At 37.0% G+C, this 13,912-nt stretch overlaps 1 protein-coding gene across 1 annotated transcript in view; it reads left to right on the forward strand.

The window, feature by feature from the left end:
• Nucleotides 1-13,034, forward strand: part of sntg2 (syntrophin, gamma 2) — a 34,655-nt gene extending 21,621 nt beyond the window's left edge. The window contains exons 10-17 of the mRNA XM_018730978.2: nt 1,679-1,808; nt 3,649-3,687; nt 4,089-4,205; nt 5,128-5,199; nt 6,839-7,048; nt 11,777-11,869; nt 12,572-12,682; nt 12,906-13,034. Of these exons, the coding sequence (XP_018586494.1) occupies nt 1,679-1,808; nt 3,649-3,687; nt 4,089-4,205; nt 5,128-5,199; nt 6,839-7,048; nt 11,777-11,869; nt 12,572-12,682; nt 12,906-13,034 (901 nt within the window). The remainder of the gene's footprint in view (nt 1-1,678; nt 1,809-3,648; nt 3,688-4,088; nt 4,206-5,127; nt 5,200-6,838; nt 7,049-11,776; nt 11,870-12,571; nt 12,683-12,905) is intronic.
• The last annotated feature ends 878 nt before the right edge of the window (nt 13,035-13,912 follow it).

Raw genomic sequence — 13,912 nt, forward strand, 5'->3', positions numbered from 1 at the left:
ATTCTTCTCTAGGTGAACACAGGCATTGTCATTTTCGCTGCAGTGTAGCTTGGAGTAAATGTTTTCTGTTCTGCTTATTCTGTGAGCGGCGCACTGAAACTGTTAGGATTTTATCCAACAAGTAGTTAAAGCACCATATTACTAAGAGGATTGATATGGTTTTAATACTTTCAGGAGCATTTAAGTTTCCAGACTTGTCATTAGCATCAGTGGCTTCAGAAACAAAATATCAATTTTCTCGATTTCAAATACAGCTCATTATACAGTAATTTCACACTAAAATGTGTTTTTAATGAGGAAAATGTTGAATATCTACGATCAGCAGAAAGATGTTTTTCGAGACGTTATGTTAAATTTCATTAGCCCTTGCAAGCTTTAATCAATTAGATGTGACAATTGGCATGTAAAATATTAGCCTTCTCTTGGCTGTCAGCTGTTAGCTTATTAAAAACTTACATGCTATAAATATTTATGATACAATCAACATGCAGTTTAGAACGTGGAACTTTTCCGTAGATTTCTTGGCTTTTGCAGCAGTCCATTTAGTTTGCCTTTAATATCGACTCAGAATTAATTTCCTTTAATTTCACAATGTGAAATAATCTCTTAGATCGTTGATTATACCTTTTCCTGTCATTTTCAGCAATCACAATGATTGCTGCACTTTAAAATTGCACTACTGGAAACTGTTGGAGGACTGCTGGTTCCATCAATCTACTACGGTATAGTTTAAGAAAGTGGAAAGGTACATATGTAGGCAGCTTTAACAAGAGGCATTAGTCTCCAGTTGTGTTCAGACTTATTTTAGAATAAAACTGACTTCAAATATTCTACCTTAAAGCTGGTTTATGTATATTTAACCATTTTAAGGGGCAAGTATCATATTTTCTGTCAATGTGAATCATACAATTTTAATGCAGTTTTTAATGTTTTTCTTATATTGCTGTACTCTAAAAACTGAACCCGCGCAGCAGTGCAGGATAGTCAATAAAAACTTCTCATGGCAGTTTTTTAAATAATGAACACAATGTGTTTTCATGAGAAAATTTTATTTTCTTCTTACCTACCCTTGCTATCCTATTTAAAAATGATATTGACCCAGGCAGTGGTTGTGTTTGCTAGCTGGGTGATAGACAATGCGTCATGTATGTATCATGCAGGAAGGAGAGTGAGAATTAGAGGGACGAAAGTGCCAAGTTTCAGCCAAAAATCGCTCACTCAGCTTATTGAAGCGTGTAACAAATGCCCATCGCCATGGGCCCTCGCAGCACAGTAAGCATGATGGGGTACAGACAGTCTCATTCATCAGCATATTAAAATGGAAATATGATTACCTTTATGTATATTTTTTAAAGTTGTCCTGACATTTTGCTCATCTGAGAAATGTGAGGAGGGAACACCACTTACAGAAAAAAGTTTTGCAAGCAGATAGCTGTTATTAAAACGTTAATGAGAGTGAAAAAGCTGCTTTATTGGAGACATCAGTATTCAGTAAGGGGAAATACAGTTAACATTATTTTCAAATTAATTTTCTTCAGCTTTGAAAGGGATGTCTTTAATATGTTTTTAAAGATACTTCTTAATTAACGGTGTTCAGGGGAGCTACGTTGATATAATCGTAATGAGGGGAAAAAAAAAAAATCTGTGTGTCCAAATCTGCTTCTACAATCTCTCCCAGGCCGAACTGTTTTGAAGTCATTGCCTTAGATGGAGAATGTTCCAGTATTCTACAATTCAGCACAGCCTCCGAAAGCACAGACTGGCTTCAATCAATATCCACCAACATCAACAACCTTACACTTGAAAATGTAGGTATATACATTTCTTTTGTTCACACATATGCACACAGGTATGATGTACTAATATTTTGTATATTTCCAGCAAAAATAAATAAATAAATAAATATTTGCCTAATTTTTCATTTCTTGGAGCCTTTCCAAGTCCCATTGCCAAACTCAAGGTATCCTTTCAAAATATGCAATGTCTTTAATACAATGAATGTGGGTCAGCATTGGAACATGTAAAGTCTGGGAGAAACAGCTAGAAAAAAACATGTGTCCTCTATAGTGGACAAAAACAAATGGCTGGGTCTCAGCAATACAGTGCACTTTATGTCATGCTTATCTAGTTTCAGGTATTTTCAGAAAGAACACTATTTGTGTTGGCGAAGTTTATAAAAAATTATATTGAAGAGACGCACAACACACACACACACAAGCAGCGGTTTTTCACTTTGCTATTGGTCTTTGGTGCGGCACATGTGGTATCAGTGCCTCCTTACAGTCAATGAGGAAATGAGCCTTAGACTTGCAGACGCCTTAGTCCCTTCATACCGTTTATGTCATCAGACACCCTTTTGTGGAACAAACTCCAGTCGCTAATGAATTGATAGTATTCCCTGTTGACTCACCACGGACAGCCGCGGCACAGCAGTGCCGTCAGCGAAGGCTCCCCAGGAGGAGAGCGCCTTTCGAAGCTCTTTGTATAAATTTCACGTATACTGCCATAGTTTTAGCAGGCAGAACATCACTCCCATACAGTGAAAGGGTATATACATCTCAACAAAGTGTGATAAATGTTTTATGTTTGTGCCACATAGGGAGATGAAGAGGAAGTTGGAGACCAATGTGTATAGTAATGCTGTTCATGTAAAATGAAATAATTTATTCATCATGTTTCTGAGATGCCATCATTTATGTGCATTTCAGCTTGACATTCATCCCACCGAGTTTGGTTGACTCAGTATACTGCATTCTTTGGTTTACTGAAGATTTATTCAGTCCCAAAGTGCAAGTTGACATTGCTACGCAACCAAAAAATACAAGTCTCTAATCCCTATTCGGAATTCAGAGTACATTCATATCCATATGCCTTGAGCCTTATTAATTACAGATAACAAGTTGCAGATTTAAGAAGAACAAAATCCTGCGAGAAGTCTACTAAATGATTCCTCTGCGGAGGTTTCATTTTAATTAGTGTGATGATGATCCAGAAATCCCGTCCTTTATTAAAGATACAAACACGACCTGCTCACAACTGCACAGCTGTTTTTTTTAGAAGTGTAATTATTTCACTTGCGTCACTTAATTACAGGTTCTGATTGCTAAATGTTCAATTAAGTCATCATTATATGTCAGCACTGGGAACAGAATTGGGGCTTATCATGATGACCTGAAACCTAAAAATAGGTCTCATTTTGCCTTGATTGAGCTTACAAATTTAAGTACACTTTATCAGATGACCTCCATACATGTGCTTAAGATGCCCGGATGAATGCTGTGTTTCTGGGAATAAAGTGCCCTGAGCTTCTGATACAAAAAAGGCACAATCAGGTATGGATATTTGTCAACAGTCTTGCCTTTTTTTCCATCGGAGTTGAAGTAGAATGATAGTGACACTCAAAATTAGGAGGTTACTACACAGTGTAAAGCCAAAATAAGATTTGTATGGAATTTCAATGCTATAAACAAATACTTATTAGTTTTCTGTTGGGTTTTTCAACATTCTGTGGCAACATTCTGTGAAACTCAGCATGAGTTCAAATGCCATCTTGCAAAATGCATAATTTACCTTTGCTACGAATTATTAAAGCGGAAAAACTCAACAGCAATGACATCTTCTCTAACTGTTTTTCTTTTTTAACTATAGATGAAAGTGATTAACAAATGCTTTGCACCTGAGGACCAGGTATGCCATTTCTATCTCCAGGCAACACAATATGGTTAAAGTGTGTGGAGAAAAAGAAAACTTAAATGTAGCACTCAGCTGGATATACTATTTTGAATCGTATATTAATGGTTTATTTAAGGGAGTTTATTTAATATGCTCTCAGAGGCATAAAACCATAAAATGGTCAGATGGTAATGTGCAGTGTATGCATAGTCTTTTGCTTTAATTAGTTATTATTCGTATAATTATTAAGTCATTTTAACCGATGTAACACTTAATCCACTCTGACGTGCAATGCTTACCGAATGTAATGAATTTTACATTTTAAAACCGCAATACACAATATAGCTTATACAGTGAAACGTAATCCTTTTTTATATAACTGATATGTAGGAGGGTTTAATTTTCATCTTCTGCAGATAATTCACATGGGGTGGGTGTGTGAAAACCTTCAGGCCAGTGACTCTTCCCCGCTCTACAACTTCAAGTTCCTAGCACTGAAAGGATCTTCCCTCTTTATCTTCAGGAGACCTCCTGTGAGAGCCAGTCGTCCTCATGTCCTTTGTCTCCATGCACAGTCTCAGTCATAACATATCTGAATAAATTAAGGACCAGTACCTGTAACAGTTTTACATGGATAAAATTAAAAATGTATTGTATTATCAGAATTGATAAACATGTTGTTTTGTTGGATAGATAGATAGATAGATAGATAGATAGATAGATAGATAGATAGATAGATAATACTTCATTAAACTTGAAGGAAACTGCATGTGATATGGATTGATATGACAGATTCATCCACATGAGAATTTCAGGTCCATCACTATCCTGTGGTCCCTGGTTTCATCTTAAATCAGATTTATGATCAGAGGGCCTTTGAAATTCAGTGGAAGAAAGGAAGAACTTCACAAAATTTGGGACAGTTTAAATGAAGGGAATTAACCAATACATGATTTTCATTTATTTCCAGAAATTAAATTTGAACATCCAATAATTGAACATTAAATCAGAATAACTAGGGAATTTATTATAACCTACACTTTTATCAAATTCAGTGGAATAAAGTATCAAGACAGCAGCCCTATCTTTCAGCTGAGAATGTGCCTGTAATGACAATGTACTCAGCTTAATGCTTTCCTTGTTACACTGAAATCCAAATATGAACAAAAATTACACAAAATTTGAGTTTAAGATTTTAAGATTGCTTCGATTGCACTAATCATGATGGCAATCAGCTCTAAGTCTCTCTTACTCCCCCACCTGTATTTGCTCTGCAGAATTGCCTTTGAAATGCTAACAAAAATTTGAAAGGTGGATGTAGAATTAGAACAAGTGTAAATCACACGTGTTAGCTTTATTATATTTGAAATGTAATCAAATTGTATGATTTGCATCATGAGTTGCTGCAAGTTAATAGTTGACTGAAAATTGATGCATCGTTCTTCCCTTTCTCAGGTCAGCACATTGGACTGGGAGCGCCCTGAAGCCATCCATAACCTCTGTGAAGTTCTGTTTAAGACTCACAAGGTGCGCTCAAGTACAGTAGAGCTTCTTAAAATAACTATTTATTCTCATTGAATATCTACTATTTTTGTAGAAATGTTTGCTTCTTCTCAAAGTGATACATTGAAAAACTGGCAGAGCAATAGATAATGCAAAACCTATTGTCACGTGAAAGATTTAGCAGGAAGTATTTTCAACTGAAATACTGATGTATTGTTGGACAAATCGTGGTGCGTTACTAGAGGAAGAGACAGAGGTTTCAATGCTAGGGACTGGAGACCTAGCCACAAAGACACTTATAGAGTCAAGGGACTACAGTCTCCAGTCGGACTTGTGGTACAACAACCTTACAAAATGGAGTGTTTACACGATCAGTTCTGGACATTTTTCCCAAAGGTTACTGATTCAGGTTCTTGGCTGCCTCCTGAATGCTCACATGCACAATCATACCATACAAATCAGCTCTCCAAACATGCAGCGCATTAAAAGTACCAATGAAAGCGAGAAGCTCACGGGGTGTCTGGCTTTGTTGTTTCATTTATTCAGTTCATGCCACGTAACATTAATCTTTTCTGAAAAAGAAAACCTATTTTGCTGTGGTCCAAAAAGCACTCTCTGAACAAGGGGAAGAGGGAGCATGTGAGGAGCTGATAATGATAATCCAATGTTTACATTGATCGGCCCAAGTGAAGTGAATAGCTTGAATTTCAGAAAAGATCTGAAATACATATAAGACAATAAGATGTGTTTATTATTATTATTATTATTATTATTATTATTATTATTATTATTACACTTTTTAAATTGAGAGCAACTTTTCATTATATATATATAAAATATATATATATTATGTGGTATCTGCTGTGCTTGTTCCAGAGCTGCATGCTTGTGGTAGGTACCTGTGATTCACTGCTTGGCTAAAACTGTGTTGTCTGACTGCGTAAGGCTACTGACAGTGATTTCTGACTTATTAATAGTGCCTAATGCAACCGTAATGAATGTGGCTACCAACAGACTGGGGAATGCCTTTCACTTTAAATCCATCACTATCATGCTTTTGCGAATTAGTGTCCAGTGTTGCATCTCCTTAAGGAATTCTTGTTGACAGTGCACATGCACAGGTTTTCCACCTACTAGCTGATTATTATGGTGTGTTCATTGGTTTAATCTGGTGGAGCAGTGATGGGGCACTTGACAAGCCATACGGTGTGGTGGTGTACTTCTGTTACTCATACTTGATATTTTGACTACACGTATTAGACGAAACTTTAATATTACAGGTATGCAAGAATGAATGATATCAAGCTACCTTTTCAGCTGAAGAAACTCTAGCAAGAACTTGCCAGGCCCACAGTGATTCACCCACCTCTAATGTAGGGTTATGTTGCAGATAGTCTTGCAAATATGATACAAAACTGGGACACTTTGAGATAATTTACAAATCACTTTACTTGCTCACAAGAAATTGCCTCCCCCAAGGTCTTGTTGGAAAGATAATTTTTCTGGGTTATTGAGAGAGTCCCATGTTCTATTCTATTTTGAAAAAGGGTAGCCGGAGAATTCAGTTAACAAAGGAGATGCTACTTCCATGTGTTCTGCTGACCAAAGAAAACATTGGATATAACTTTACAGTGGCTGGGGCTGTGGATGTGTCCTTTTGCAGCTGTGCATTGCAGAGGACTGCTGGATCCAGATGAAGGCCCACCAAGGTCTTCAGCGTGACTGCGAACCCAAGGAGAGCCGACCTTTCTCCTTCAGCGTGCTGGTGGGCCATGGGCAGAGCCACTCCTTCAGTGTGGAGTTGGGCAGTGACCTCGTCACATGGGAAAAGGCTTTCCAAAGAGCCGTCTTCATGGAAGTACAAAGAGTAGGGGTAAGAAGAACAAGGAACTATGGGTAAACATGCTCGTTCCTATTTACAAATATATGGTGGTATTTCAATTGATTTCATATACACACATACTGTATATATATATATAGTACACATACAGTACATTTTATACAAATAACCTTATATCAAATATATGGTTTCTTTTATATATCTACACACATCTTATTAAACATAATTTTGTAAAAAACTATGGTGGATCAGTAATGCCTAAAAATTACAGGTAATAGATGTACACAAATTGATTTTGTAAATGCTGCATGAATAAACTGCATGAATAAACACTGAATAAATTGCTAAAATTAAAAAAAAAAAAAGTTACTAACATTTTTACAGTTGTTAAATTTATGGAACACAGAATCAAGTTATTTAAGAAAAGAGATGTATTAACTGACTCTGGTCTACATGGTAAATGGTTGTGTACTGCAATCTTAAAAATGCAGTTTGTTTTGCAGATGTAATTATCCGATTAATTGAATTTCAGCAGAGACACTCAACTCAGTCGACCTGCCCCTCATTTAGATGTTAAACTGCTCCCATAACACCAAGGCTTTCACATCTACTGTTCTGCTTGAAAAGGATACAAGTTCAGCGCGGTCCTAATGATGAGGTGCTGAGGTGCTGAGGTGCTGTCATGGAGACCCTGTGTCGTATTTCCTCCGTTTGTGTGCAAGCTGCACAAAGACTCAGAGCAGCACAAGGCATCAAGGTGCAAAAAAAAAAAAAAAAAAAAAAACTCTAACAGACATCAGAGTGGAAAAAACTAACCATGCATTTTACGCGTAGAGTTTAATTAAAATAGCTTTAAAAGGAGTAGAGGGTAATGCAATCAGTCACCTTTCACCGGAAGGACCTTGATTTGAACCAGGCCCTCGTGAATTGTTCTAGTAAAATTATACTGTAAGCAGCTTGGCATACACACCTAATATTATTTGGGCATTGGTATCAGTTAAATAATAATAATAATAATAATAAAGCAAGGAACTGTTTCCACAATGCAGACTGTTTTGGTCAGTCTACCAATTTGGCAATTTGGAAAATAATTAATATACTTCCAAATATTTTTATGTCTTGATATGAGATGGACTCAGTCCTTATTCAAAAGACTTGTGTTTTAAGTAGTCATCATGTAATTGATTAGATACAGTACAGAAAATGGTGTAGAGAAGCAAAGGAACGAAAGCAAAGATATTCCTTAAGCTTGTAGTTTGATAAATGCTTTCAACCTGTACATTCATAATGTTAAGAGGAGTGGAAGGGTTTGAAAGAATGTGGTGCAGAGCATACGAGAGCAAAACCTTTCCTAGTTCCCAGTTCTCAGCAGCACTCCTAGTGCTGAGCTGAGGAGGCATCGAGGCCGTGTAGGTGCTGAACAGGTTCTCCCGAACCACACATTGCAATGGCAGTCCAAAAGCAAGGTTGTAAACCCCATCTGAGTCACACTTGGCAGGCAGCAGAAGGAGGTGAGGAGGGGCATTCTGGAGGAGAGCTCTGGCTGCACGAACTGGGAAGACCAGCCAGCAGAGAATGAAACAGAAGGCAATAAAAATCTGCAGGCCCCCAGAGCAATTACACTTCGACCCTTTAACTAGTATAAATAATACAAAGGAATGGACCTGTCAGAGGAGATTTAACTCATTTCGTTGCTGAAGCTGAACAAGACAAAGTGCGAATTTTCTAGACTCCATGATCTGACTCTGCATCAATCCCTAAAAAGAATCATGTATTTTTCAGCTTATCATAGCTACTGTAAAAATACCCTTGTAACATGAATTGTTTCACATTGTTAAAACTATAATACTGCAGTAAAGTGCATAAGGAAACAAGCAACCGGATTACAGTTATTTGGTTTTCATTAAATTTCAAAGGCAACAGATCCAGTGGGAAAGGAGTATTAAGAAGAATACAATTTTTATTCAAATTGTTTGCAATATTCTGTTTTCTTTTTTCCATTTTCCATATTTTCTTTTGTAACATGTGTATTAAGACACATTGCCAAAGCTATGCTTAGCATTGTTAGGCGTATAATAAATGCTATAATCAGATATATATATATATATATATATATAGAAAACGTGGGCTTTTTCACATTTTTCACCTAGGAATATTTTATATTAACCTCCTGTGGTAAAAGAAAAGGTAGATTCAAACAGAAATCAGAAGACTTTGGCAAAATACCAAATACTTATACAGCAAGAATGTTCCATTCAACAGTTCCTGAGCATTTTTGCAAAAATGGTTCTATGCACAGAAAATTGGGTTTCCTAACTTACCTTCACACCTACCAGATCTTCACCCAAAAAATAGTTTGAGGATGAAAAAGTATTCATTTGAATCTATGGGGGATAAGGAATTTAAACACAAGGAGGAACAATCAGAAGTACTTCCATTTCATAAGTAAGATGTAATGAGTCAAGCAGAAATCTAGTATTTTATTTCTACATAATCAGAAAAAATGCACAATCATAGTGCTTTCTGTAAAAATATAATACTGCTGTGAGATGCTCATAACATTGTATCTCAATTTATTCCTAAAACACACACACACAAACCACTTCTCCCAAGCGGGGTTGCGGTACACACACACACACACACACACTTTCTGAACCGCTTTGTCCCATACGGGGTCGCAGGGAACCGGAGCCTACCCAGCAACACAGGGTGTAAGACTGGAGGGGGAGGGGACACACCCAGGACGGGATGCCAGTCCCTCGCAAGGCACCCCAAGCGGGACTCGAACCCCAGACCCACTGGAGAGCAGGACTGTGGTCCAAACCCACTGCGCCACCGCACCCCCCTGGTTGCGGTACACCGGAGCCTAAACCAGCAACACAGGGCGGAAGGCTGGAGGGGGAGGGGACACACCCAGGACGGGATGCCAGACCATTACAAGGCACCCCAAGCAGGACTAAATCCCCAGACTAAATCCCCAGAGAGTGGGCACAGGCCAAACCCATAGCGCCACCGTGTCCCCCTCCTGAAAAATAGTGCTCTAATAAATAGCCTTTTCGAATCATTAAGGATGTGAGGATGTGAATACATGTGGACCTCTTTACATTCTTTTGTACAGGTGAAGTACTTCTTAAGTGTTCAGATGTATAGAATGAAAATTAATTGGTCAAATCTGAGGTAGAACACTACTGTAGAACCCACGGTAGCTGGTAGAGTACTGATTAGAGCGGCTGATTTTAGACGCAAAGGTTGCAGGTTCAAATTTCCCCTCCAGTTGTAGTACCCATGGGAAAGGTGGTTACCTTGATTTGCTTCTGTAAAATTGCACAGCTGTCTAAAGGGTTAAATAACTGTAGATTAGTTAACATTGCAAGTTGCTCTGGAAAAGTGCGTAAGATAAATAAATAAATGTAGTCCCCTGGCACAAGGTAACAACTTTCATGGTCCATAAAAACATTATATTCAGCTGTACAGATATTACTGATAATACTATTAAAAAAATTAGGTTTCTTGAAGATGGAACAGATTTGCACTTGCTGGAAAACTAGCCACCATGTGCTGTTTTCCATCTGCCATGTCATTTAGTGTAATGAAACAGGTCAACAAACTGAAAAATCCTTATCAATCTTGCAGCAAAGAAGTGTTTCATTGTTCAAAAGCTGTGTAAAATTAACTGCAACTACTCTGCAGTTCCAAGTTTCTGCTTGTAAATCCTAAAAAAAAAAAGAAATAAATAAAAAAACATATCTAACATAGCATTTTATTTTTCAAAACTCCCATAATAAGCTTTCCAGTCACCTTACAGTTCGTGTAGCTTTTCACAATTGTTTGCATGTACTTACTTTCGCCGTTTTATTTACTTTCTATTATATCACTATTTTCTTTTCATTATGATTATTATGATCTGCTTTACATTTAATTAACCTTTGATCATCCTTCACCATATTATTCCCCATATAGTGATATAATCTTTATATACCTTTTCCTGCATGCCTGTGATATGGCCTGCCGTAGAGGGTTCTAGAATACAGAGCATCTCTGTAACATGGTGCTCTTCCATAAAAGTAAGGATCGAATCCAAAAATGCCTTGTCAAGGTTCTGATTTAAGAACATAACGATAAGTACGTTTCAGGCTGAACGAAGGGTACTAGTATCAGAAGCCGCTCTTCCTGTGCCCGATTTGCGGGCGCGCCAATGGATCGGGTGCCCAGCACATCTGTGCAGGGAGCCGAGAGTCCCAGAGCAGTCACCTCTCACCGTGTGCGGTAATTAAAAGCATTACTGTGGAGCAGCATTCCCAAGGTGACAGCGTTCCTAACAAAAATAAAATCCAAAGCAATAGGACGTAAAACAATAATAATCATCACATTAAAATATAATAAACTGTAGGAGTGCAGCATTGCAGTCTTTGTTAATACATTTCATGGTGTCTGTGGTTCATTACCTGAAGGCTTTTGTCTAGTTTTTTTTACCTTCTGTCTGCTCTACTCTGTGTTTTTGTAAGAAGCAAATTAATTGTTGAGTATTAATGCATTTGGGGAACTGAATAATAATCTGGATGTTGTACCTAACTTTTTGAAGAGTGCTATTTTTAATATTTGCTATTTTCAGTATTTGTTTAGGATTTACTTAAGTATGAATGCCACAACACGAATTGGAATATTTTTATTGCATGATCAGTATCGATGAGAATTTAACAACACCGTGATATGCATTTGAGGTTTTTCTTAAATTGTAATGTCAATTTTCTTTCTCAACAGTCAAAGACCTACATGTGTAGTAGCCAAGGAAAAATCCTCTGTTTCACTATTGATTTTGGATCTGGCTTCACATGCTCTGAAAGTAATACAAAGGTAAGCTGGGATTTCAGAAGAAACTCACTTCTTCAACAAATTACATTTTTAATGTATCACTCTGAAATTTAAAAGAAAAAAAAAACTTTCAGATTTTTGTCACAGGACAAAATGAAATGCTAGCATAATATTTTTTAAATTCCATAAGGGATAATGAAGGTCTATAATGGTCTATAATAAATTAATGTAAGTAGCATTATAAGGGTAACATTTTAGTATTTTTAGTATCTAAGTAAGCTTCTGTCAAGAACTAATCCTTTACAACAAAAAATAGAAATGAAACAATGTAATGACTTAGAAAAAGGGATTTTTCTTAATGCCCTGTGTCAAATACAAATCCAGTCAGCAGTAAATGTTCAAAGTTGGCAATTTATGAGGAAGTATTCAATGTGAATGCTGCACTGACAAAGATGTGCTGAAATCAACTGCTAATTGTCATCATTAAAAAAGGAACCCTTTAAATAAATGACACTCAAGAAAAGTCTTATAACCAACTTAATAAAAATAAACCTCAACCAAGATGTGACAGTGAAGAATGCGTACAGATAAAAACCACCTTTTACCACCTTGCTTTATATGTATGTATATATGTATATATATTTGTGTTTCCTGCTTCCTGGGTATTAAGCCATTATAAAAATCCCATTGTGACATCCGACTATCTGACATCTTCATTGTGCTTTAAAATTGATTTCCCTGTAGAACATTTTGTGGAGGTATAAATTCTCCCAGCTGAAGGGATCTTCTGATGATGGCAAGACTCGCGTGAAACTCCTGTTCCAGAATTCAGAGAACAAGCAAATAGAAATGAAGGTAACAGATTAAGCCTCCAGACTTTACCTGTGTGTGTGTGTGTGTGTGTGTGTGTGTGTGTGTGAGAGAGAGACAGAGAGAGAAGCAGAGTGCCATAAAACAATTCATTAGTCAAGAAAACATTTCCTTAAGATTCTTCATTGGTTATAGGTCTGAAAACATGGTTAAGGATCTTTTGCGAAACGCTGTATTGCTTTTCTTCAATTTCTGTTCTCTTCCTTAGGAGTTGGAGTTTGCAAACCTGACTGCTGTCTTACACTGTGTCCACTCCTTCATCGCCGCCAAGGTAGCATCTGTGGACCCCGTGTTTATCAGCAGTCACAGCATTGCTAGAAAGCACACGTACAACTAGAGTTTTCAACTCTTCTCTGTTCCTGCAGTCTGTTTGTAGCGAATCTGCTCTTTTATGAACATTATTACTGTAAATACAGTATATTTATTCCCTCTTATTTTTGTATGAATCTTTTAAGATTAGGAATAAAAAGTTTCAGACAATGCGAATGAACTTTGGAACTAGGGGGAGCGTTTTTATTTTTTATTGACGATTTTGTTGTCCATTCATACTTTTCCTTGATGTGCTTGCGTCTTACTCACAATGATCGTGTAGAATACCATATAGCACACTAGAAACTGTGTGTGAGTGTGTGTGTGTGTGTGTGTGTGTGTGTGTGTGTGTGTGTGTGAGTGCGTGTGTGTGTATGTGTGTGTGTGTGTATGCGTGAGAGCACACGTGAGTGCAATGCGCAATGTGTTTTTAAAGCTCACCAAATTGTTTGACCATTAATAAAGTCTTATTTCCATATCCACTATACAGGGTGATATTTTGTTAAGCTCTCTGTGACTGCGTTCAACAATGACATAACAGGAATATGATTTATTAGCACTAGATGCATTATATTCTTTTCTTTCGTTTTACAGATACTTCTTCCGAAAGTGGTTAAGAGCATACCATTTAACAGCAAAATAAATATTTTAGTAGGCAAAGAAACGGTGAGAACTTTGATATAAAAAAGTATTCTGTTAATGTCTGCAGTGAAAACCATTTCAAACCTTGAAGTGCTTTTACATCTACATGGCAGCACAATGATGAATTTAAAAATGTCTAGTTTCCATCAGTTTAATTGCACCTTTCTTTATAATAATTACAAAAATTTTACTTTAGACATCTGGGTGAATAATTGGCTATAGAAAGAAATGAATTAATGCAGACAAATAGAGCCAATGTGCTGT

Source organism: Scleropages formosus, chromosome 15, assembly GCF_900964775.1.
Source record: "Scleropages formosus chromosome 15, fSclFor1.1, whole genome shotgun sequence".
NCBI lineage: Eukaryota > Metazoa > Chordata > Actinopteri > Osteoglossiformes > Osteoglossidae > Scleropages > Scleropages formosus.